General features: G+C 56.7%; 1 protein-coding gene across 1 annotated transcript in view; it reads left to right on the top strand.

Moving 5' to 3' along the window:
• Positions 1 to 26,967, top strand: part of SK (small conductance calcium-activated potassium channel) — a 123,969-nt gene that overhangs the window by 47,485 nt on the left and 49,517 nt on the right. Inside the window, exons 5-6 of the mRNA XM_037223225.1 lie at positions 21,354 to 21,535; positions 22,400 to 22,529. Of these exons, the coding sequence (XP_037079120.1) occupies positions 21,354 to 21,535; positions 22,400 to 22,529 (312 nt within the window). The remainder of the gene's footprint in view (positions 1 to 21,353; positions 21,536 to 22,399; positions 22,530 to 26,967) is intronic.

A 26,967-nucleotide genomic window follows, 5' to 3' on the forward strand; every position in this document is an offset into this window, starting at 1 on the left:
TTTGACCTGCCCTCGAGTCAGCTTACGGTCCGAACTAACTGCTGGCGTGTGATTGGTTACAGAGAAGGCACTGGCAATATTGCGTCACTGATGCACGGATAAAGTGCGATTGAACGTCGCTCATGCCGGGGTGCTATCAGTGCTAGCTGACCAACAGCCGACAGCAGAGGAAGAATCAGTCCTTCCGCTCGCGTGCCGCATTAGTGAAAGGCCACCGTGGACTGCTGGATCGTGGCCGCACAGTTAAAATACCCGCCTTCATCAAAAGGTTTGAACGTGTGCTTGCTGTCATTCCCGGCAAATATCATAGTCATTGAAGAGCCTGCCGATTGCCAGTTGCAACCTCTTTTTTACCAAGAACTTACCACACTGCCACGTGTAAGTTGTACCTGACTAACATGCATAGGTGACAGCTATGTAAAAAAAAGACTTGGTCTGTACTGTATTTGCTGATTTATCGATAATACACTTCACTTTAAAAGGCAAGGGTCATGGACTGCAAAACGGTTCTGCGAAGAAGAGTGGTTACAGCCCGGGCGAGATAATGTCATTTCTGAGACTGGGGCCTTACATAACTGCGGTCTAAATTGTTGGACAGCTGATAACGCCGTACTCTGAGTTCGAGCGAATAACGAGTTTTGATATCGCTCGCTATCCATTATGTTTAAAATTTACTCACGATGGCTGGTCTATAAACTAGCAAGCCTTTGAAATTCTACATGTTGGCTCAAAATTTATGACATAAATATGCTCTAACCCTTTATACGTTCATGATGCTGCTGAGTAAGACAGTTATGAATGTTTGCTAAACATGGGCTTGAACGTAACTGAATTCCCGAAGGTGGTTATTTGTCTGGTTTCGTTTTTTCACCAGTCTGTTTGCACGAGTGGGCATCTTACACCTGACGGAGACTGACCCGGGGCTGCGAGAAAGGGAAGCAAAGAAGCAACTAGTTAAATTTTTTACTCTGCGAATTTTATTGCGTCCAACATAAACACTGTGAGGAGTTTTGCCGAGTGGTAGAACAAGCACGATATGACCATTTGAGCCTGGCAATGAGAAACTTAGATGGTATTTACACTTTGCTGGTCTCTGGCTGTTTCTTGGGTCTTGAACGATCAATTTCTTGAAATCTTTGTATTTTTAAAGCTTCGCAGTACACCAGTAAAGCACAAACACACGGCAATTCCATCAATTTCGAGGAAGGTTTTCGCGTTTTAGCCAGGAATACAAATATATGTAGGTTTCTGCCAAAATTAATGACACTGCAAGTGAAAAACTACTCGCAAAACAGGACATAGGCAGCAATATGAATTCCCTGTCAGATACAGACCAGTGTTTTAGAGTACAGATTATTTGCTATGGTTAATATGTGCTTAACGCTCGCACTGACAGGGCTCATTAGACACAGTGCCAACCCATCTATTATCATCTATTGCTTGTGTTTGACTTAGGTCAACCAGCCATAGAGTTGGTTTCATTTCAGGGTCAGCCCATGTCAGTGACTCATGGTGACCTGTCACGTCAAACTACTACATGCAAATGAGGGAGCGCCACTAGGGTGTCTGAGGACAAATGAGAACTGACAAGTTGTGGTGTGATAGTTCATATGACAAAAGTTCTTAGATATCGACCAACTCGGAACGGTGACCTATAACGACCTTTTGGGCAAATAGACGATTAAAATGCGTCACGGTCAGGTATTAGAGCGACTAAAATCCATACCTGGCAAAATATTGGACATTTTCCCAAAAGGTTGGAAGAAAATGTCGATGTATATCAGTAATGTACTATGGCATCCAGCCGTACATTTAAAGATCAAGTGATAGAAACGTTATGTTGAAAACCTAAGCAGTCAAAAGCTCAGCCCTATCAGAAAGCGTTATCAGTGAACGCCATATTGATCCATGATTTAATCTGCCTTGGCGTAGCAAAACCCTATTTCAGCCATTGATAATGCATGACCCGGTGCCCTAAATTTCGGAGCGCTTCGGAGCGCTTCGGGGCTCACCAGTGATGTGGAATAAGGCGCTCAAAGTATAAGGGGATAAGCAGGATGCGTTTTGCAGCTTGCAAATGTTCCCAAAAATTTCGTTGGGAGAGGGTGGTTATCTGCTGTCTTTCCTTCCCCCGGTCAGTGCGAGGGCTAAACATCAAACTTTAACGTAGCCGGAAGGCATCGCAGTTGACAGGAGGGACTAAGGGTGTTTTGATTAGTTCTTTCGGTGCAACACTATAGACCTTGTTTTAAATGTTCGATATGTCGCTGTATTGTCCACCGAGACTAGCGGCTGCCGCACTCATCATGCATTCCGTAAAAACGGCACAACTTAACGTGCGCCCTGCGAGCCGCTTTCGTCGCTGGATTGTGCCGCGTTATTGAAGTGAATTGCGGAAGAGCATGGTCGATGATATCGGGCGGAGCATTAACCGTTGTGCCTATAACATTTTACAGGTGAAAAACAGGCTTCGTGAGGCCACTATGTTGTTCAGAACATTTTAGCCACTTTGAGACGCTTCTACTTCGCTGTGCGATGTAAATCACTTATGGGAACTGATTAAACTTCACAAATCCAGCCAAACTCAACAACGAAGCTGCTTTTTACATTTAAATCGGAGGCAGGAAAATCGGACTTTTTCTGAATCTGCCCATGGTCCTGAAACCACGCACAAGCTCCAACCCCTCCTGGGAACCGTTACCAGCAGCCGCGATTGGTCGCGTGGGCCACCATACTCTTTAGACTGTCCCGCATTACTGACGAGCGTAGCGGAACAGCATAACTGCTCCAGAGGGCGCGATGTGTCGCCTTTTGCCCGAGAGCCCAGACCTCGTGGATGACCTGGCAACACTGGGATCGCCATGGTCGCTCAGACTGACGCTCTGACTCATGAACAGGCCTTAAAAAGTCGTGGATAATGACTGTTTTCTTTGAAAGCGAAGAAACTAGCAGAGAATGCCGAAGACCACCTTGATGTTTTTGTTTACATTTTACACAGCAGTAAATGTGACAGCGCAGGCATTAACTGCGGCATAAGGCAGTGCAGCCGTGCGCTGTCACGTGTGAGCCGTTGCTATCTTATGGTGTTACTGATGCGCATAAGGACTGTGTCTTTTATTAGAAACTTGTGATGCCTATCGCTATGGACGTTAAATGTGAATTGTGCGCGATCTCAATTGTTTTATGTGAATTGTGTACAATGCACTGAGTCTGCATTCACTAAGCTGTTATGCCTCCTTTACTGGTCTATAGTCGGAGACTTACATTTGTTACACGGGTGAATGTCTAACTGTTGTAGTTGTGTGGTTCCTCTTTGCTGAGCGCTGCATATGTCCAGTGTACTCACTAACCGTCAACTTTTCTCCGGCAGCCGACCATGGTGAGTAAGACGTTCAGCTACACGCTGAGTCTGCTGTACAGCTACGCTATCCCCAAGCCTTGCCCATCTCGCAGATAAGGTACCGATGCGCATACATGATACCGGATAGTGATTTTATTTTGGGTAAGACTGTCGGCCATACATCATGTGAACGAGGGCTGTGGCACCATTAAACATCTGTCCAGCTGAGAATGATGTCATCAATAACTTAACGGCCCTTCGTTGGGACCGTTCTATGAATGTTAGATGCTGTGCTCATCGAAGGGAAGAAAATGTGGCGTCCGGGCTGAAGGCCATGTATCGTGAATCGCATTCATTTGTTTTGGGACAAATTGGCACAAATGCGAGCGATGTGACTTTTAGCTGCAGCGTCTTTTCAGGGTGGCAGCTGATTGGCAATAAGGGAAATGGCAAGGCACACCATTACATGGGTGATGCATCGTGTATTTCTTAGCTTTACGCTTTGCATCTGTTGCTGCCATTTCACAACATAGAATTAGATGTCCTTGATAACGATGGAAACCAAAATGTCTTCCACACATGCTCAATGACATTTCCACGTGTGCTGGAATGTGGAGCACAACGCGAACGGCAAAAAAGCTTGCGCCAGTACACCCTACGAATAACCAAAAAGCACCGCGGTTGCTCCTGCAACGAACGGTTTTTGCTGCTGTCAAAGACCTCTTCAGTCCCGACTAAGGTCACATTCGGTCTTTGTATTTACCCCGCTACCATTGAGCGGCGGCGAGTGTCGCATTGAACGCCAGGCGAAGCAGTCCACCCAAAAGCACCATTCACGCGCACAAAGACCTAGAACGGCGCGTGAGATGGCTCCCAGCCGTGGCCGACTGTCGGCCAGCCATTGTCCTTGTGCGGCCCCCCCCCCCCCCTCCCCCACTTCCCCGGTCCGGTGCCCCACACGGCCGGCGGCGGGGCGGAGGCCCACCTCTTCACCGTTGCTCGCGACACCCCCGCCTGAGCGGCACAGAGCAAATTGATTTTTCCGTACGTCTATGATTTGGAAGTGGCCGGAACGTGCGCAGCCGGCGCGCGGCGCGATCGATGGCAGATTGGAGCGGCGGCGGCGGCGGCGGCGGCGGCGGCGGCGGCGGCGCGGCGGCGGCGGCGGCGCGGCGGCGGCGGCAGAGTGGTCGCGGCGGCGCCAGTCGCAGCGCCGGTCTCACGCCGCTGCCGCCAGCCGTCGGCTAGTCATGGGTTGAGTGCGGAAGAATGCGACACCATGCGGACAGGCCGACATTGTAGCCACCATGTGGAGACGGGCCGCCCACGACGTGGTGAGTTCAGCCACTTGTGCTGATGATTGCTGAGGCTCACTTGCTTCCTCTCTCGGTGCAGTGACGTCAGAGTCCCGTGGGAGTTTGACAGGCCCGCATGTTCACCTTGGAGATGTTCACCTGGAAAGAAATGGGCAACTATGATTCAGTTTCATCGCAATAGCCAACAGGTGTGCCTACATGTGGGCAGCATCAGCCAATCAATCTCGTCTCCGCAACCCAGCATTCGCATGAAAGTGTTTTACCCTCTCTGATTTTGATAAGTAGGAATATCTTTATTGCCCTGCCAATGACGCCTCGGGAAACATCGCTGCTTTGTCCATACCGAGGGTTTTGGGGCGTGCGTTCTTAAAATCATTTCAAATGCATTCAGCAAAATAAACATGCTTATTTGCCAACGCGGCACTACTGGATTGCTTTTTACGCAATAGTAATACCCTATAATCGACGCAAAATGCATACAAGTGTGTCAACAAATCATCATGTTGCTCTTGCATTCCTGTCCAAACGGCTCCGCCGCGCTAATGCTACCCTTCCTTTGTCGTCTTTCGTTTTGGGAACTTATAGATCAGGTGTCGATTAATGTTTAAGTCGGTCCGCAGACGGCTACATAGAGTTATGATTGCAAAGGATAGAGTACCAGTTTTAAAAAATGGCTTCCTTACGACTTATGTGGCAGGCATTGGCTGGAAGCCAGTGAAGCGCCTTGTATAATATATGCAATATACCCGCGAAAGCTCATCAAGTGGGGGCAGGGAAGCAAGGAGGGCGCATGACGTAAATACAATGGAGCCAGACTGATCGGATGTGGCATTTCCGCGTGCCCCCTGCCTAAGAAATCTTACCAGGTGTATTGTAGCATTGGCATTGGAACGATAATTCTTGCCATGCGTTGCTAGCTGCGAAGACCCGGACCTCACTACTTCAGTAGAGAAATTCAAGTTCAACGAATATTGTTCTCCTGGGTTTTCTCGTTTCAAGACCGGAACAGGGGTGCAATCTCCTATTCACTTGAGGGCTCCTGCCTCTACACCTCGGGGAAAGAAAAGTGGGCCAAGTCCGGGGAGAAACCCAATGTTGAGTTTAATTGGAGGCAGGTTTAGCCATTTCCCCGCCCAGTCTTGTGCAAAATTAAGCCCCTGCGTGAGATGAGCAGCGTCACCTGTCCCTTTACTTTCACTCTTTCTGTGCGATCGTAGAAGGCAGTACGCAATGTTCTCGAACCTCAGCCGTAAATAACCCCAGATTCCACCTGCGCATACCTTCCGGCGGCCTTGGCCTAACCACCAATACCTTTGCGGCAACCACGGCTCCGTTTTCACGTCACGCCAGACAGCCCTACGTCGCAGCTGCGCGCATCCACAGAGCAGACGGCGGGCAGCGGCGGCAGCACTCTGGCTGATTGTTGGCAGACGTCGGTCGGCTCGCTGTCAGACTGGGACGGATATGTCGGCTCCAGTCCAGTGGCGCTCCGTTAGCGCACGGCCGGTCGTACCGGTCGGGCCGCGCGCGCCACCGCTGCCGCCCACTGGCTCTGGATCCGCGTGCTCATCGGGCCGGCGGTGCCTGAGACCGCGCGGAGTATGCGACAGGACTGTGGACACGCGCGCCGAACAGCACAGCTCTTGGTCAATTTGGGACAGGTTGTGCGATAAACGTTCTACTGGGCTAAGAAAGCGTGTGCTGACCATTGTGGCTGGTCTGCGGAGTTGTGCACCAGGCGTTACGCTGGTCTGCGGGGATGCGTGCTGACCACTCAGCTCGCCTGCGGGCCCTGCTGCCACCATCTCTCTGGTCTGTGGGTTGTGTGTCATTCATACCGTCGGTCTATGGAGCTGTATATGGCCCATTCCATGTCTTCGTGAGCTCTGTGCAACAGGACACTCAGCCGGTCTGTGGGGGGGGGGGGGGGGGCAGTTCCAATGATCTGTTGAAACTGCGGGTAGGCCTTAGCGATGTTGTGGGGCACTGTTTACCAGTCAGTCTACTGGTTTGCGAGTTTTGAAGAGGTCACCGGTCGGAGAGTCAGTGCACCGGTCTTAGAAGCAGATACCACCCATTCCAATTGCTCGTGGAGACGGTGCACCGACTGCTATGTCGATCCGTGGGGATGTGGATCGCCACATTCCAGCGGTATGTGCGGATGAGGCCAACCACTCCACTCCTCTGGCCGTGTGGACGTTGCACGGATCACTCCATCGGCACGCCAGGGCTTGTTAGACCCATGTTCTGTTTACTTTGGCATCCTCTCGGACCTTTGTGACACCTCGTTCATCACGGTTTCCCCTGTCTGCCAGCCTAAGGCACTGGCCCGTGAAGGGCCTCATGCTGCCTCCCTTCTGCGTCGTGGTCCCTCCTTGTCGGCTGCTCGCGGCCCGTGGAGGGCCTCACGCTGCCTCCCCTCTGCGCCATAATCCTTCCTTGTCGGCTGCTCACGGCCCGTGGAGGGCCTGACATTGCCCTCCCTCTTGTGTCGTATTCCCTCCTTGTCGGCTGCTCACGGCCCGTGGAGGGTCTCACGCTGCCTCCCCTCTGCGTCGTGGTCCCTCCTTGTCGGCTGCTCACAGCCCGTGGAGGGTCTCACGCTGCCTCCCCTCTGCGTCGTGGTCCCTCCCTGTCGGCTGCTCACGGCCCGTGGAGGGCCTGACATTGCCCTCCCTCTTGTGTCGTATTCCCTCCTTGTCGGCTGCTCGCGGCCCGTGGAGGGCCTCATGCTGCCTCCCCTTTGCGTCGTGGTCCCTCCTTGTCGGCTGCTCACGGCCCGTGGAGGGCCTCACGCTGCCTCCCCTCTGCGTCGTGGTCCCTCCCTGTCGGCTACTCACGGCCCGTGGAGGGCCTGACATTGCCCTCCCTCTTGTGTCGTAGTCCCTCCTTGCCGGCCGCTCGCGGCCCATGGAGGGCTGACATTGCCGTAGCCCTTCCCCATCGGCTGTTCTCGGCCTGTGGCGTTTCTGGCAAGAGTGTGGCCCTGGCCCGGCGAGGCGCTCCATACGTCTGACCCGCGACTCTGGGACGCCACCTGCTCGTCGTTAGAGATCGGCCTGGCTAGTCGAGTCGTGCTGTCGTCACGCTGTCAACAGCCATCACTCGACTGTATACGGCTCGGTTCCAGCGCCGAAGCGGCCGCTCCGGTCGCTGCCAGCTGGTTCCGAGCGAAAGGTCAACTGTCGGCACCCAGATGTGCCGAGCTTGGCCGGAATCGATGCTCCTTTCCGGCCAGGTCAGCGCAATTCCCGAGCCGCTGACGGTCAGACAAATGGTAGTCGGCCATAGGTCAGGTCATCCGGCAGACTCGTCTGCGCCTGCGCAGGGGACTCGCGTGCGTAGCGCACTGGCGCCTTCAAGCGGGGCTCAAAGGCGGCGCAGGCGCTGTAGAGGTTTCCTCGGATGAGGGTGTGATGTATGCGCCCGGAGGCGGGAGAAACGGCTTTGCGGCGAGCTCTGAAGAGGAGAGCAGCTTTAAGCGAGCTAGGATCTAAGTGTGTCTACTTTTTTCGAACGATTTGCGCCTCGCAAACCAGCCTCGTCGAGGATCAGCGGCACATCATCTCTGTCAATTTTGTGCAATGAACAGCAGCGGATCAGTCTGGTGTTGTGAGGTGTGCCTTACGTCGAAAACATTCTGAACTTCCGAGGCACTGCGTGGTTGGAGTATCGCAACAATGACAAATGCTGCGTGAAAAATCTGCTGCCTCCATAGCTCCCAACCTTCCACATTTCATTGACACAAGGCCACTTCTTCTCACGCCCAGCTAAAGTTTTACATCCTGTAGTGCGTTCAGGCGTGGAATGTTTTATATAACACGTCAGTATATGACGCTCTCTATATAGTGCTGTTAGAAGGCAAAACTCGCTAACTTCAGATTGTTGCAAAAATTTGTCATGTTGTTTAAAACGGCAGCGGATTTTTCTCTGAGCCGAAAAAAGTAATTTTAGGCGGATTCATGCATTTTTCAAACACCTGGGTGCTCTTTGCATGCGACGAAGGTAATTTTATTTTAAATGCATTGCCTTTTTACTTTGGCACCATACCGAGAACAAGCTTTTTGCCATTTTAAGGTATGTGCCTTAACTATCAAGGCAAGGTTGCGCCCACGATCGGTATGTTCTCGGGGTGTACATATTCCGGCTGTGCGCCAGCCAGCTCTAACTCAGCAAAGTCGCTCCAGACAAAGGCCCTCGTATAGCTCCCCGTGCGTTTAAGTAAAGCTAATAGTATTAACCGGGATCAACTCTGCCGTCGTTCATTTAAGCTCATTTCTCGGGGATTTAGCGTGGAAGCCTGGGGTCTATTCTCACACTGTATAGGATAAGGCGAGTGACAGACTATTGGAAAGGGGAGAAAAGCCCTGCCCATCACACGCAGACGCATGCTGAGGCGTTCTGCAGATCCTGGACGCGGCACTGGAATACGATGCGGCGCTCTTGCAGTAGTGTCGACATACACTAAGTGCTGCGGTGAGCACATTGTTCTCGTATTCTCCTCATAATATTCATGTTGGCGGGAGCGAGCGTTTCCTATGCTAGAGCAAACTTCGATCTGAGGGATCGCCAGATACGCTCGGTCGTACTCCTTCAGCAGTCGCGCCCAACCCCACTCCGTGATGGTCGAGCTCAGCTGGTGGCAGCTGCCCGAGCCAGATACGCCCGGTCGTACTCCTTCAGCAGTCGCGCCCAGCCCCACTCCGTGATGGCCGAGCTTAGCTGGTGGCAGCTGCCCGAAATCGCAGCATTTGGCATCAACGTTTGGCTCTGGTGGCCGTGCCCCGTAGCATGCCGCCGTGCCTCCATTCGGCCGGGGGCTGTCGTAGAAGCCACGTTTGGCCACATTACATGAGAGTCGTGCTCGGCTACAGTCTGCCGGTGACCTGTTGTGCTAAGCCTGCCCTTTGACCGTGACGGCCCGGTTTAGCGGTAGCCTGGAGTCATAGCCGTAGCCTAAAGCCGTAGCCTGCAGAGGGCGTGCCGGTTTAAGCCGCGCGCAGCCCGCAGCCGCCGGACCCACCATGCAGGCTAAAGAGACACGAGGGTCCTGGACGATGCGCGGGTGATTTATCCTACCAACGGAATTCCATCTGGCCGGCCCGCCACGTACTTAAGGATGATCAACGACGGGGCGGGCTGTGTTATCCGGTGCGTCTGTCGGCTATGTGAGCGTCCGTCGGGGGGCGCCTGGTAGCGACGTGCCCTAAAAACGGGGCCCGGCCGTCTCGTGCGGCGGGTAAAGGTCACGGACGCCGGATGAAAGGCCTGGATGTGGGGCGAGCGCCGCCGCCGTCCCGAGAGCATAACAGATGGGAGCTGTTGTTTGGAGCGCTGAACAAAGGTCTGATGATCTCGGAATAAATGTAAGCTAAACAGTAATTCTCCGCGGCGGTAAAACGGCCACATTTTCAAATAACGGCGCGGTCACTTTGCGTTTCGGCCGGTTTTGAATCCCGCCGCTGTGGTAGTCGACCTCCGACTGGTCTTCCGTGCCAGCTGTTCTCTCACACCACTCATATGTTGCGTACCTTCTGAATGCGACGTCCAGACATTCTTCACCGACCCCACCATCGTGGCTCGTATGGTATTCGATACGGGGGTGATGTGGCAAGTGTCATGCGGTATTGTGCGAGTAATCCACCACATTACCACACATCGCCTGGACACGGGCATCCTCCAGCTCCTCCCATCATGCCAGCTGACCTCTCCCCAGGTCCCCGTCACATCCACACCTTGCTTCACCCCGCACCGGTGCTTCCCCGCTGCCGTGTCTCTCCTTTGGGAGCGGCGCTCCGCCCGCCGCCGACAACGCTCGCCGAGCCCGCTCGATGGCTGTGACGTCACGGCGCGCGGCAGGTGGGGGCGCTCCCGCCCGGCGGCTGCTGGCGGGCTCATGTGGCTGGTCCGCAGCGCCAGGCACAACAGGCAGCCTGGCATTGCGCCGGCCGTGCTCGCCAGTCGCCGGCTGCGTCGCTGCCGACGGGTGCCGACGCGCCACTTACAGCCGCCAGTCAGCGCGCCTCACCACCCGCTGCCCCCCCCGGAGGCGTCCCGGGCGACGCGATGGCCTCGCGCTGCTGCTCGCACGTCACTCGAAGCGTAATTGGAGACTGGCGCGCGTCAAGTGCCGCAGCGGCTTCGTGGAACCCTCGTGCTCCGCGCTTTGAAAAAATTGTGTCGTGCTGCCTCGCTACATTAATCTTAAACGGCAAGCTTGATTATTTTACGTATGGGCTTAGGTAAAATTCTATACCTCCTTGTAGGACGTCCTCCAAAGGCGTTTGGAACTCCTAGCTACATTGCTAGCCATTTCTTGACGCGTCAACGCCGGTGTCCACGGCTCCACACTCCCCAGTTGTACTTCTGAAGCAGGCAGTCAGCACTGCTATCCACTCGCCCTCCCCTCTCTGACGGCCGGCCAATAACCAGCCGACCCCGACTGGTTATTTGTCTGGCAGCCGGCCGTGGCTGTGTCGACGCAGTTGGGAGACTCTCCACCTGCACGGCTCCGCGCCAAAGAATTCCGCCCGAACCGGCTCGGAAGAATCGTCCCGCGACATGCAGGACGACTCAATGGGCCCATGAAGCAGCGGCGGCCATAAAACCGGACGTCGCCGGTCCAAGTGGCGCGCCAGTCGGATTGGCTCACACGGGTCCCTATAAAACGCCTCACGCTCGATAGCGGCGCCGAATAAATAATTGAAGGCAAACCAGTTGGCCTGTCGGGCGGCGGACATAAATATGGCGCCCGACAACGGCCCACGATCCGAAAACATCGAGAGCACACGATCGCTCGCCTGGCGTCTTTTGACGCCGGACATATCTGGAGATTTACACAAGGCTGCAACATTTCAGCCCAGTCAGTCCCAGAATTGTTAGACGTGTCCGATATATTTTCAGCTGCAATCCCGCTCGACACGTCTCGGACCCTACATTCATCGGCTGAGTAACATATGTCGCTCGACATTGGCAAAAGATAATGAGCTCTGCGGTGGCGTCGATAATGCCTGAGTTCATATTCGGCGCCGCCCGCCGCCGCCGCCGCTATTTTGCGCTAATGGCCGTGCCAGCCGAGCTCGGTGCGGCCACAATGCCCATCGCTGATTCGCCCAGCGGCGGCCTCCGGACGGCGGCCGGCCACCGCCTCCGGGCGCGCGCCCGCCCGCCCGCGGCGCCGGTCCTGCGGCGAGGGACCCTCCTCGTCCCACGCCTCGTCAGTCCGGCGGCGAATCGGTCCGCCCGCGCCGCTAAGGGCCGCGCACTGTCGCTGGTTCGAGATGCTGGCCCGCCGCACCGCGGCACAGCGGACAATTACCGGCGGGCTGGCGGCGCGGCCGCCGCCGCTTTCACGTGGCTGCTCGCATTCTTGGCGCCCAATAATGAGGCGGCTCGACAGCGTCGGCATTGAGTCGGCTCGGATCGACTGGCGGGCGATTGCGCCGTCGATCGGCGCCGGCCGCCGCCGCCAGGTGGCGCCCGTGCAGTCGCGCGCCGACAGCGGCGGGTGCGTGCGGCGTCTGGAAGCGCGCGGTGGGGGCCGGAGCGCACGCCTTCGGGCCGACTGCCGGCGCCGTCACGGGAAGCGCTGCCCGACGGCCGGCGGCCGGCGTGGCGGTCACTTGTTGCCATGTGCGCCGGCGGTGTATTGACGTGGCGCGCGCGGCTCGAGTGAGGCGGTGTTCAGTGACGGTGGGCGGGTGTGGCGGCGCCGAGGCAGACCACATCCGCTCGTTTGCCCCGACTGGTCGGCGATAATCCCGTTATCGGGAGAGCTTCCCCTGCTGCTGGAGCCGGCTGGCGGCGGCCAGGCGCGCGGCCGTGCTGCGCCGCTCGGCAAACACGCCTGATTGGAATCGACACTACAGAAGAATTGCCTTAGAAGGAGAGCGGCCCACCGCCGACCGACCTCCCCACCATTAACGGATTCGCTTAGCGTGGCCGCGGCGGGCGTCTGTGATTTTGGTGCTGATTATTGGGTGGCTGCTGCTGTAATCCGGTCAGCTGGGTGGCTGGATTCTAGCCACAGGGCTGTAGAAAAGCGTGAGCGGCAGAAGAGCGCGAGCAATGCGATCAATCGGAATCGCCAGACGAGGGAGCTTATTCTGACGTCACTATCCAACAGCCCAACAAACATCCAAGAGCAGAAGAACATTGGCGGCTCCAAAAGACAGCCTTATCAGGCAACGTCACCAAAACATCACGCGACACACCTGTCGCGCATCGTGCTTGTTTAAAAAATTAGCCGGGTAGCGTGTACCGGGGCGGGAGGGGTCATTCCGTGTCACCCCCGGCACGTGACAAAGCTCTTCTGGGGAGCTGTTGCGCCCTCAGCCGGGCAGTAGCACACCGCCTGCCAGCAGAGCGCCAGTCGGCCCTAACGCAGCCGGTGCCACGGACGGAGCTGGCTGGTGCGTGGGGCCGCCAGGGTGCCGTTTGCTGCCCTCGCCGACGCCTTCCCTGGCCAGATCCGCTGCGAGCCTGTGGTTCGACCGCCGCAAGATCCCTGCCACACCGCTTCGCAGAAGATTGTTTTCTGGTGGTGCTGCCGAGCCAGCTGGGGCCGTCGCCGTGGTGCCGCCAAGCCAGCTGGAACCGTCGTCGTTGTGACGGCGAGCCAGCTGGAACCGTCGCCGTGGTGCCGCCGAGCCAGCTGGAACCGTCGCCGTGGTGCCGCCGAGCCAGCTGGAATCGTCGTCGTGGTGTCGCCGAGCCAGCTGGAACCGTCGCCGTGCGTTCAGCGGCGCTGTCAGGCTCTTCCATTGATCGCGGTGGGAGAGTTCCGCCTGACCGGCCCCTGCTCTGACCTCAGACAGCAGTCCTAGTGGGCGCTCGTCTGCAGGCGCGTCGCAGCCGCTTCGTGCGTGCTGAACGCACTCAGCCGCCGTCCACATTAGCTCCGTGCTGACCCAGCCCTGAGAGGCCAGTCCAGCCAGCGCCGAATCTGCGCGAAACTCTTCTGGGGAGGTGGTCAGCAGCACGTGAGGTGGTCAGCGCCTCTCTCTCTCTCTCTCTCTCTCTCTCTCTCTCTCTCTCTCTCTCTCTCTCTCTCTCTCTCTCTCTCTCTCTCCTCTCTCTCTCTCTCTCTCTCCTCTCTCTCTCTCTCTCTCTCTCTGCGGGAGCACTTCAGACTGCTGCTCAATAGGATGAAACGAGGCGTCAGTCGTGACAAGGAGCGCAGAACACGCAGTCTGGACTACTGGGCACGCCTGGAGACGGCTTATCCCAGCACCGTCTTCGTGAGTACGCAGTGACAGTCTGCCCAACTACTGCAAGTTCGTTTGGCTTATTGCTGTCCGGGTGGGTCACTGGCCACCGTGATCAGATTTCAAGAGAGATTTAAAATATGCGCAGAAAGTCCCACAGGACGCAGCGGCATAGCTTCTCTCGCTGTCACACACCCGACAGGCACTTTTGCAGCCCGGCTTCGCGGCATTGTGACGACCGGTTGGGTTCTCTCCATCGGCGCTTCACGTACCTTGAGTTGGCGACCTCCGCGGGTGGCGGAGCTAGACTGAGCTTCACGAGCATGCTCTGACGCCGCTCCACTCGTGGACGGCTTAACTAGCAATCTCGAGCGGCGCCTGAAGCCCGCACGTCCCTGTTGTTATAGGGCCTTGCACGCCCCCGTCTCGGGGGTCGACCTCCAACCCGACAGCCGGCGCATAACGTCGGCCACAGGGCCGCCGTCCCGTAGCTCGTCGGCTGCGGGCAGTTTCCAGCAGTGCCCATTCGTCCCCCACCGTCTCCATTCGCCCGCAATCGTCTCCAGCCGCCTCCATCGCCGCCCCAGTCGCTTATGTCAGCTGAAACAGGGCAGCGTCCGTCGTCGCTGGTAATCGCGCGGCTAGCGCTGAGCCGGCCAGTGTGCGTAAGCCCCCTGTTGTGACCTGTCGACCTGTTGTGACCCGTTGGCCTGCTGTGACCTGTTGACTTGCTGTGACCTGTCGACCTGTTGATCTGTTGTTACCGTCCTCAGCCAACAGGCGTGGCCTCCACGCCTTTTCACGGCTGTTTGCGTGCGGCGTCACGGCGCGCGCCAGCCCTCCGATTGCGTTTGACGCCAGTATTGACCATCGGCCAGTGCCGGTTGTTAGCAACGGCCGGCGCGCTGTCCAGTCGGCTGCAGTCCGTCGCTCGTCGGCCGCGCCCAGGACCGGCCGGAACGGTCCGGCGGTTCGGCAGCCGTGGTGCAGACCGTCCCGGACCGGTTCAGTGGTCCGATGGTGGTCCATCGACCGCGTCTCGGGCCAGTCCTCATCTGGGACCACCGTGGACTGGTCCGCGGATCCGGCCGCTGTGTTGCGGACCAAACTGGTCCTCCGGTCCTTCAGCCGCGCCCCAGACCGGTCCAACTGACCTTCCAATGTCCGCGGCTCATCTGGCTCTCTACTTCCGTGGCAGCGGTCCAGTTCGGCTCGCGGTCCGGTCCGGTCCTCCAGCGGCGCTCCGCGCGCCACCATGCCTTCCTCGGCGGCGGCGCCGGGTCGTTTGGCAGCCGACAAAACTGGCGGAACGGCGCTCGGGCCGTCAATTGGATTCCCCACGAGATTTTCGGGCGTGTTTTCCCCTTTGTTTGTGCTGGGACTTCGTGCGTGGTGCTGTAATGACGGCTCCATAGATACTGCACCGAAACACACGTCGCTTGGGAGTTGACGCCGGGGTTATCAAGGACCGAAGGATGTACTTGGAAACGCACAATATCGTGTTACAGGGGTACCGCCAGGATTCTAAACCCGGGAGGGTAGGGGTAAGGGGCAGATTGATTCTCAGGAGAGGATATGACCACTGGTCTAAGAGGGTGGCCAAGCACACTGTGGAAGCGTCACTAGCTGCAGCGAGTCTGTAACGCAAAACCCCAGAGAGAGTAGTAACTCAGCAGTATGAACTTGGCCACGTTAGCAGCGCCGCCGCCGCCATACAGCACCTTATCACTCTCACTCAAGTCTGCTGTATATGCCGGCGCACAACACCCTAGTTAAGTTTTTTATCAGGCTTAGACTGCGGGCAGATGCGAGCGACGATCCTTTTGCAATTTGAGCATGGAAACGGCAATCAGAGGATCATTTCCCAGCACCCCAGCATCCAACACCGCTGGCGCGCCTTCTCCATCGCTCGGTGTGGTCGGTGGTACCGTTCCCGGACCGGTCTGTCTCGCCGAACACCGGCCAGGCCCCACTGCGGCGGCGCCCGCAGGCCGCGGCCAGGTCACGTCAGACGCCGCCAGTCTGGTCACGGAGCGGCCGCGTCGCCACACGGCCGCGTGATGTCGTTAGCGGCTGTTTTTTCCCGCGGGCGCGCTGGCCGCGGGCGAATCACGTAATGGCGCAGAGGCGTTCGTCAAAGAGCAGCGACCGCCCCGCCGCCGCCGGACGGGCGGTCGCTGCGGCCGCTACATGGACCGGCGGCCGTATCCGGCGGTGCGGCCGAGCGGGCCTGCAGGGGAACGCGGAGAGGCGGGACGCGGGCCGCGGGCGCAGCGGCAGCGCCACTGTCGCGACTGGAGCTCGGCGACGCCGTCCGCTGGATCGCCACCACGCGCGCTCGCCGCGAAGCCACGGTGTTTTGGCGTCCCGTCACGGCCAAAAAGCGCACAGACGATTACGACATCTATGCGTCCACATGAGTGAGTCCATATTCAATGCGGTAGTAAACGTGCACACTTTGTTGCTGGTGCTTATAATTATGCTTGAGGCGTGTAACTGTCGTTCGAAGCGGTCGATTATCCCCTTGGATGGGTTTCTATGGCATTTACCAACTAGAGTGCGCGGCGTAATCCTAACCTAAATATTAAGTGGGGCTCATCCCTTTCAGAGGCTTGACAATCAAAGCCCGTGAGACTAAAGGAGACGGCTGGCATGCCCTGCGAGCGAGCATATCCTTTCCGGTGCCGCGACTCTGTAGGAGCTCACGTGCCTTATTTTCTAGCCCTGTCAAAGTGGGAATCTCGAACGGCGGCCAAGACTAGCAAACACGACGAGAACATATCGACTGGAGAGGCGCCTGTAAATCGGGCTGTCGGAAACAATGAGAGAGATCGGATTAGTGTGAAGGGCCTAAAGGCTGTTAGCTAGCCCGGAGCGCTGCCATATTCGTCGCGCCGTCTGCCGCTGTGAGGGATGCTGCGGCGCGTCGGTTACCAACTGTCACCTCTGGTCGTCGTGACCGGAGGAATGTCGCGTCCCGGACCGGCGCGCTGGAACTGGGTCGAGGCATCGAGCACGTGCTTTCATCAGCCGCATCGTTAGCAATCTAAATTTGAATATGTTTGTTCTGGGCGTCGCCTCGCGCGTTGCTGTAGTGGCTGTTGGCTGGAAGTGAGCGCGTGCCCGGCCCAGTCGTGTGAGCTCTGCAATAGCAGGTGGTCGGCTGCGCGAGTGAACCAGCCCCGGGACAGCTGCGCACGGGTCCAGCGCGGCCATCACAACTTCAGCGATCAGCGATTCAGACCAGCGATCGGGCCTTAAGCGATCGGCATCACTTCCTCGTCGCCTGGCTTCCACGGCAGGCAAATAAAACCTTCAGGCAAATCATACCTTCAATGGATGTTTCACACACCGGCTGTAAAAGCGTTCCATGGGGAGCGAGGACCGAATGTGGAAATTATCTGCAAACAGTACGAGAAGCGCTTAGATGATGTATTGGATTCACCGCATTCTCCGATTCATAACACGTTTTTCGGTGTTCCGATGGTTCACCCTTTGCACTATGCTATTTCTGAACATTAAGTGCAACAATCTGGTCAGCATGCGATACGGGTGTGCTGGACGTTTGGTTCCAAGCATATTGATTGAAAAACGTTGAACTTTTGCTTGACCACGATACGCCACCTGACATGAACATCCAGCAAGCTCTTCAGGATGCAAATTTGTGAAAATTTTTGGTTTAACATTGATGTATTAGACGGATGTTGTCAGCACCATATCTTCGCATGGTGTGGGTACTAAAGACCATATTGGTAAGGACTGACGGCGCCGGGTTCCCAAGCAAGAAATGTAAGGGCATAAGTATTTCCGCCGTTCTGCTTCTGTAGAGATTAAAAAGCCGCTACTTAGAATCGCCACTGTTTAAACGCCATATGGCTATATGAGAATTGGTGGTACCCTTTTTTAGAAGTCGGAATAAATCTCTTGAAGGGGGTAGTTACGCACAGAACGATTGAGAACATTACAGAGCCGTACATTTATTTCGAATGCCAGCTGCATTTTGGGATGTCAACGGACATTGCATTAATGCATCGCTAATGATGTTAGATGTCCCCGACATATAGTAACCAACACGAATGCAGCCCAAAAAGGGATCATCTCTAAAATGGGAGGCGGGAGGGAAAATACGCTGAGTTGATTTCTACTTTTTTAAAAGAAAGCACAGTTAGCTGATTTACTAATGGAAGGAAGGCGTGCCCGTCGGCCGCTGGTACATCCGGTATCATTGTGCAAATGAGGTTTTTGCTTTCTCATGCAGCAATGTGCTTTTTAACAAAATGAGATTTTCTTAATGTGCTGGCTTTCATCTGATTAACGAACGCGTCGCTTTCTCAGTTGTGTGATCTAATACTTTGATATTGTTGATGCCATAGTGCTTAGTTTAGTTCCGGTGGTAGTGTGCTAGTTCGACATGACGCTGCCGGGCCGTCGTGCTGCGGCTCTCGCGCTGCTTCGTCAGCCGCAGGGCGGCCGTCTGATGACCCCGCCGACCTCATGTCCTGTGTTCCGAAGCGCTTCTCTTTGCTTTTAGCCGCGGCGGGAGCGCTTAATGTCCATGTCTGTGCGTCCTGCGTGCGACGAGCGGTTCCGAGAACAGGTTGGGACCGGCGGTCCGCCCGTGAGTGGCCCTGCCACCCACATCCCACTGCATGAGCGGCACGTGTCGCGGCGCGGCGCCGCCCTCCGCCCGTCGTATGGCGCGCTCACCATCCCACGCCTCACGGTTGCACCCAGCCCTCCCCCACCGGCGCCCGGGCATGGGCTGCACCCGGCAGCGCCGCCAGCAGACGCCGGGGCAGGCAATGGTCGCTTACTGGTGTTGGACTGAGTGATGACTGATCAGTCAGCGACGTACGCTGCTGGAAGCCACTAGACGTTTTGCCAGCGGCGTATTTTCGCACTTTTGCAATGCGTACACGGTATATGGCAGGTAACTGAACTGAAAAGCATTGACCAGTCCACCTCTCACTGGACGCACATTGCATGGTTTCACTTTGTGGAGGCACAGGTGATAACGTGCACCTGATATATTCAGGGAGCAAATAATTTTATTGTAAATGCTAAACCGCACCACACCACACGGCATCAATCAAGTTTCGGTAGAAAAAAATTATCTATCGACATTTTTCTAACGCATGCAGAAGGTCACTGCGTTGTGGTTATCACATGCTCTGAAAGGTGTGTATGGTGGTACGTTGTTGAGTCCGGCCAAACTGCTAAGACGATTGTTTGTCAACGCCTCGTTCTAATATCTTTTCAACATCATAGATAACGCTTATGCAGCCATGTATCATGGAATTCAGACCTTATTTTGATCTGATCCCTTCTGCTGGTATGATGTCTTTGTTTAAATCCATTGGCTTGGCTTCTCATTCCTGCGACTGAATAGGCCTCCAAAGCCTGGCATGTATGCTCTTAAGGTCTCGGTATCGTACATGGACCACCAAAGCACTTTTAGCACACGTAAAGCAAGGCGCGAGGTCCTGGTGACAGCAGATGACGGTGTCCACCGCAGGCTGGTGACGTTGACCGCCGCGGCTCCTGACAGTGACAGTGTAGGCTGGTGACATTAACCGCCACGGCCTCCTGACAGTGACAGCTTAGGCTAGTGACATTAACCGCCACGACCTCCTGACAGTGACAGTGTAGGCTGGTGACATTAACCGCCACGGCCTCCTGACAGTGACAGCTTAGGCTAGTGACATTAACCGCCACGACCTCCTGACAGTGACAACGTAGGCTGATGACATTAACAGCCACGACCTCCTGACAGTGTCCGCCCTAGGCTGATGATATTAACCTCCACGGCCTCCTGACAATGACAGCGTAGGCTGATGACATTAACCGCCGCGGCCTCCTGACAGTGTCCGCCGTAGGCTGATGATATTAACCGCCACGACTTCCTGACAGTGTCCGCCCTAGGCTGATGGCATTAACCACCACGGCCTACTGACAGTGACAGCGTAGGCTGGTGACACTAACCGCCACGACCTCCTGACAGTGACAGCTTAGGCTGGTGACATTAACCGCCACGACCTCCTGACAGTGACAGCTTAGGCTGGTGACATTAACCGCCACGGCCTCCTGACAGTGACAGCTTAGGCTGGTGACATTAACCGCCACGGCCTCCTGACAGACAGCGTAGGCTGGTGACATTAACCGCCACGGCCTCCTGACAGTGACAGCTTAGGCTAGTGACATTAACCGCCACGACCTCCTGACAGTGACAGCCTAGGCTGATGGCATTAACCGCCACGGCCTCCTGACAGTGACAGCTTAGGCTGGTAACACTAACCGCCACGGCCTCCTGACAGTGACGGTAGGCGACGATTAACCGCGCGGCCTCCTGACAGTGACAGCGTAGGCTGGTGACATTAACCGCCACGACCTCCTGACAGTGACAACGTAGGCTGATGACATTAACAGCCACGACCTCCTGACAGTGTCCGCCCTAGGCTGATGATATTAACCTCCACGGCCTCCTGACAATGACAGCGTAGGCTGATGACATTAACCGCCGCGGCCTCCTGACAGTGTCCGCCGTAGGCTGATGATATTAACCGCCACGACTTCCTGACAGTGTCCGCCCTAGGCTGATGGCATTAACCACCACGGCCTCCTGACAGTGACAGCGTAGGCTGATGACATTAACCGCCGCGGCCTCCTGACAGTGTTCGCCGTAGGCTGATGACATTAACCGCCACGACCTCCTGACAGTGACAGCGTAGGCTGAGGACATTAACCGCCACGACCTCCTGACAGTGACAGCGTAGGCTGATAACATTAACCGCCGCGGCCTCCTGACAGTGTCCGCCGTAGGCTGATGACATTAGCCGCTGCGGCCTCCTGACAGTGACAGCGTGGGTTGACGATGTCGACCGTGGACTGGAGACAGGAACTCCTGCAGACTGATGGCATGAGCCGCCGTTGGCTGATGGTGATGACACCGCACGCCATGGTGACATCTTTGGGCTAATGACAGTGACCGCCATGGGGGGAGAGGTAGCAGTAACCGCTGTGGGCTCGTAACAATGACCATCATGGGTTCAGACGATGAACACCGAGCACATAATGTCTTCTATGTGGTGACGGTTGCCCCCGTCGTGTGGACCATCGGACTGTAATAGCTGTGCTGGTGGAAGCTGCTGTAGGAATGGCAACAGCTGCATGAACAACGACGGCTACGGAGCCAGTCGCGACGTGGTGGACAATAACAGCCGTGCGCACGACAATAATCGCAGACTGGCGCCAATGACTGCCATACCACAATGACATCTGTGTAGATGGTAACACATGTATCACCAACATCGCTTTTTGATTTGAGGAGACTGGACGCCGGGGGACAGCGACCGCCGCTGACTCGACAGCAGAAGTGGCACGGTGACGTTGAAAGCCTTGATGGCGCCCCCTGACGCGTGCAGCTCGCCGTGACGCTGTCACCCGGTGACCGGCGCTCGCCCGTGTCGTAACCTCTGACCCGGGTGTGCGCAGCTGCGGAAGCCGGTGTCGACGCTCTCCATACCGGGCGCCATGAGGTGTTCGGCCGGCGCCGCCAGCGGCCTCAAGGAGGGCGAGGACCCCGGCATCGCGCTGGTCGGCGTTCACAGCGAGTATCCTCGCTACGCCGACGAACGCAAGCTGCCCAAAGCCCAGAAGCCGTCCGTCGGCTACAGGTCAGCGGTCGGGGCGCGGTCCGGGGCGGGGCGGGTCACCGGACGGTCGGGTCGGGTCGTCAGGTCACGAAAGCATGCGGTCTGTCAGGATGGGGATGGTTTTGGTCGCTTCGTCAATGATGATGTAAGTCGCTTTAGCCGAGCTGTTGTTCGTAGTAATCGAATTTGATCCAATTTGTAAGCGTTTTCATTCAAACCTAACTTCTAAACCATACAAAGTTATGGTGCCGATGCTAAGTTCTTCGTCCGTTTCGGGGGTTTTAACGGTATCAAAGGGCTCAGCATATTCCGCATTTATGATGCATACTGTTCTTCAGACGTCAAACTATGCCTGGTAGACAACGAAGTTATGCAAACTTCATAATTTAAACAACCGCGCCTAACGACCTCGTGTTAATGGCCCCGATCCAGTGATTATGGTGGGGTTGTCATCAAGCTCTGCCCAGCGACATAGCTTCAACTTCGATTCTGGCAGAATTAGTCCATTTATGAATGCGCATTCACATTCCCTCTCTCCCTCCCTCCCTCCCTCCCTTCCCTCCCTCCCTCTCTCCTTCTCTCTCTCTCACTCTTTCTCTCTTTCTCTCTCTCACCCTCTCTCTTTCTGTCTTTCTCTCCCTCTCTCTCTCTCTCTCTCTCTCTCTTCCATTTTCCCTCTAATCTCCGTATTCCTTCCCACCGTCGTTTTGTCTTCCCTCCCATCTCACTTTCTACGCAGCGCTATCATCCTCTCCTGTCTAACTAACTACGTTATCACTAGCCCGTATCTCTTTCCTTTGCCTCCGACTCCTTCCCACGCTATCGAACTGTCTTCTTTCTGCCTGTCTCATTGCGCCCCTGGAAATCGTGCCTCTTTTCCGGCAGGTTGGGTCGGAGAAAGGCACTCTTCGAGAAGAGGAAACGTATCAGTGACTACGCCTTGGTCATGGGCATGTTCGGCATCGGTATGATGGTGCTGGAGAACGAGCTCAGCAGCGCAGAATTCTACGACAAGGTCAGTCGAACGCCGGCCGACATGCGCTGCAGCGTGGCGGTTCAAGCAGCCGGGATGCGTGTGCTGGTGGCTGGGGACGCACCGTGCACGAGCCGCCCCCCCCCCCCCCCTCCCCCCCCCCCGTGCGGAGAATTGCTCTTCGCTGATGTGGTGAACAGGAGGCCAGAACAAGACGGCTTACCAGGAGTTATAAAACTAGGCACGGAATGAAGAAAGAACAGTTGGCAGTAACTTAATGGATGAACAGGCCTTTTCCATTATCAAAGCCAATTTCAGGAATTTAAGTGCGCATTGAAAGCAACAACTGACGCCTAAAACTGGGAGCGCATATATGCTGGACCACTTACTAGGCGTCATCCAGGCCGTGGCATTCGTTAAGCGTGACTTCTCCGAGCCGTCCAGCGGTGCGTACCAGAGGCACGCCCTCGCGTTCTCCGTCTCCCTGGCGGCGACAGCAGATGATCTTGGGCGACAGGAACCGGCCAGTCGGCGTTCCGCGCGGCCGTCGCGCCAAATGGGATCAGAGCATCGGCCAGAGATTGGGCGGGGCCGGTAGCGCCCAGGTATTAGAGCGCTCCTCGGGCGCCGCTCGTTGGGCAGCGCTCATTTGGCCGCCGGCGCTCCTCCTGCCACGATTTATGGCCGGATCGGCGAGCGGCCAAGGCGCCGAGGACGACCGCGGAACGGCCGTACAACGGTGGGAAGTGGGAGCTGGATCTGACCGCTCGCGGCGGCGCGGCCGACTGGCAGCGCGCGGCCGGGGACGACCGCAGAACGGCCGTACAACAGTGGGAGGCGGGAGCTGGATCTGACCGTTCGCGGCGGCGTGGCCGACTGGGAGCGCGTGGGATGGGGTCCCAACCCGCATGTGCGGTGCGGCATAGGAATGTTTAGGACAGTCAGGCTTGCTGCCAGTGCACCACATGTTCTTGGCTTTCCCTGGTAATTGGCGAAGCGGCTACTTTGTGCACTGAGTGTCGATAAAATATTTATCATCTTATTACAAGTCAGCCATCGCATTGAGATGTATGTGGCGATGTGTCGTGGATCCCATGCCGTTTTAAGCTGCTAATGGCTGGTGTACAGCAGACAAGAGAAAAAACAACACAAAAATAGGTTTTAACCCGATATCCTTAGTTTTGAGTTCTGGGTCGGGATTCAGCCAGGATGCGACTTCTAGTCGTATTGCAAGAACCGTTCTGATTCAGGCTATGTAATGGCACCGGTCGGATTCGGATTTTTGGGATCGCCATCTCAGATAACACACTCCTTGTTTTGTTTGGAAGTAACAGTATATCTAACAGGCCACATTGACACACTGTGCGTGCTTACTTTGTAGCCATGCCTTGTACGTCGAGCCATCTATGTCTCCTTTTCCTCTAATGTTGTGATCAAGGATGCTTCAACCACCCTTGTGCTGTTGAAGTCATGTCATTTACCATGTCTTCTCTTCTAAAACTAATGGATTAGACTAGGTTTATTCGACGGGTTCAACCTTTTGTCTAACCCTCGCTGTACAGTCATGAAGCCGAACTACGAATAAGCTGAAAGCTAGGCCATCCCATGTTTTTAGTCATTTTACCGGCATATTATTTTCTTGCTGTGGGGCAAACTGCAGACCTAATTTGCAATCTGGCACCACGGCAGTGTGTGTGACATTATAAGCAAGCTCCATGCTCTGTAACTGGTCACCCGGTTTTCATCGGCGAGCCACATTGGCTCACAAAATGGCGCCTGATGTTGTCCCATATCTGTGACGCGACGTCACTAATAGTCGTTTGCGTAATGGTTTGTCTTGCCCTGGTCGATTGTGCTGCGTGCGTGTGTGCGTGCTAGTGCATTGTTTTCATCAAACAATAAAACCAATGGTAGGCAAAGCTGCAATTATCGACTCCATAAGCCCAAAGCATTGCTATAACAACCCAGAAATATTATAAGACATGGGGGTGAAAGCTGGAAGCTACCGCTGCTCTCAGCCTGATACATGCTCTATGCTCTCAGCCTTATACAAATTAAGCGAACCCTGGGGTCTTCCGCGGTAAGAAATTAGTTGTGAAGGTTCAAGCAGCGTTGTCACCCCTCTCCACTTTGGATGCGTTCCCGCTCTTGGAGGCAGTGGAGAGGAAATATGCTGCAAAATTCAGACTCAATTTTGCATATATTATGTGCTTCCGCATTCTGGGCTACTCTGCACACTCCTCTAATAACAAATAATTGGTGCCGTAAGTCCGCAGTCTTCACACGGCCTGCTCCCCTTCGTTCCGAGTCGCTAGAAAGGTATTTGCACATAATAACAAATAATCAATCTTAAGTCCAGTCTTCACATGGCCTGCTCCCCTTCGTTCCGAGTTCTTAGAGGCGTATTTGCATATAATAACAAATAATCGATCTCATAGGTCCGCAGTCTTTCGACGGCCTTCTACGCCTCGCTTTGAGCTCGCAGAGGCGTATTTCAGAATGCCGTCGTCACGACTCGTGCGGAGCTCTGGGATTGTGCGCTCGCCTCTGAGCCGGAAGCAAGTTTGGCCTACCTGTGCCCAGCGATCAGAGGTCCCGCCAGCTCGCACCTGAGGGGTAGGCGAACGCGTGAGACCCCTCCGGGCCGGTCTGATAACGCGTGAGACCCCTCCGGGCCGGTCTGATAATGCGTGGGACCCCTCCGGGCCGGTCTGATAACGCGTGAGACCCCTCCGGGCCGGTCTGATAACGCGTGAGACCCCTCCGGGCCGGTCTGATAACGCGTGAGACCCCTCCGGGCCGGTCTGATAACGCGTGAGACCCCTCCGGGCCGGTCTGATAAGGCGTGAGACCCCTCCGGGCCGGTCTGATAACGCGTGAGACCGCTCCGGGCCGGTCTGATAACGCGTGAGACCCCTCCGGGCCGGTCTGATAACGCGTGAGACCCCTCCGGGCCGGTCTGATAACGCGTGAGAGCCCTCCGGGCCCGTCTGATAACGCGTGAGACCCCTCCGGGCCCGTCTGATAACGCGTGAGACCCCTCCGGGCCGGTCCGATAAACGAACGGCCGTGGCCAGGACCAGGGGAGGGGTAGCAACAGGACTCCCCCACCCTCCCGAGAAGCGGGCGACGGTGGTCTGCACCAGAGGAGGGGTAGCCACAGGACTCCCCACCCTCCTGAGAAGCGGGCGGCGGTGGCCTTCTCCAGGGGAGGGGTGGCCACAGGACTCCCCACCCTCCTGAGAAGCGGGCGACGGTGGTCTGCACCAGAGGAGGGGCAGCCACAGGACTCCCCCACCCTCCCGAGAAGCGGGCGACGGTGGTCTGCACCAGAGGAGGGGTAGCCACAGGACTCCCCCACCCTCCCGAGAAGCGGGCGACGGTGGCCTTCACCAGGGAAGGGGTAGCCACAGGACTCCCCACCCTCCTGAGAAGCGGGCGACGGTGGTCTGCGCCAGAGGAGGGGCTGTCACAGGACTCCCCCGCCCTCCTGAGAGGCGGGCGCGAAGGTGGTTTGCGCCAGAGGAGGGGCAGCTGAAGGATTCCCCCCCCCCCTCCTGAGAGGCGGGCGGCGGTGGTCTGCGCCAGAGGAGGGGCAAGCTGAAGGATTCCCCCACCCTCCTGAGAAGCGCGGCGGCGGTGGTCTGCGCCAGAGGAGGGGCAGTCACAGGCCTCCTCCACCCTCCTGAGAAGCGGGCGACGGTGGTCTGCGCCAGAGGAAGGGGGGGGGGGCAGTCACAGGCCTCCCCCACCCTCCTGAGAAGCGGGCGGCGGTGGTCTGCGCCAGAGGAGGGGCAGCTGAAGGATTCCCCCACCCTTCTGAGAAGCGAGCGGTGGTGACCGACACCAGGAGAGCGGTGGTCACAGGACTCCCCACCCTCCTGAGGAGCGGGCGGCGGCGACCGACACCAGGAGAACGGTAGTCTCAGGACTTCCCACCCTCCTGAGGAGCGGGCGGCGGCGACCCCTGCGTCGGGAAGGCGCGTCGAGGGGGCCGGATGAGATGAGATACGGCAATCAGAAACCACAAATAGCTATCCAGCCACTAAACCATCGTGTCCTGAGGAACGGAGCCTATTTGGACCGACTGCAGCGGCGGAGGGGTGAGGCGACGACCGTCGGGCGCCTGGGATGCACGGGCGACGACCGTCGGGCGCCTGAGTTGCACGGGCGACGACCGTCGGGCGCCTGGGATGCACGGGCGACGACCGTCGGGCGCCTGGGTTGCACGGGCGACGACCGTCGGGCGCCTGGGTTGCACGGGCGACGACCGTCGGGCGCCTGGGTTGCACGGGCGACGACCGTCGGGTGCCTGGGTTGCACGGGCGACGACGGCGGGCAGAGCGGCGGAGCGGCGGCAGAGCGCCGAGCGCCGACTATTGACCGGGCGTACGTGGATCCCGGCGGGAGCAGCCGCAGGATATGACGGCTGCCGGCCGCGGCCGTCCCCGTCCGCTCGTCGTGCTCGTCCCGCCCGGCT

The sequence above is a fragment of the Pollicipes pollicipes genome, unplaced genomic scaffold, assembly GCF_011947565.3.
Source record: "Pollicipes pollicipes isolate AB1234 unplaced genomic scaffold, Ppol_2.1 Scaffold_4881;HRSCAF=5763_pilon_pilon_pilon, whole genome shotgun sequence".
NCBI classification, from domain to species: Eukaryota; Metazoa; Arthropoda; class Thecostraca; order Pollicipedomorpha; family Pollicipedidae; genus Pollicipes; species Pollicipes pollicipes.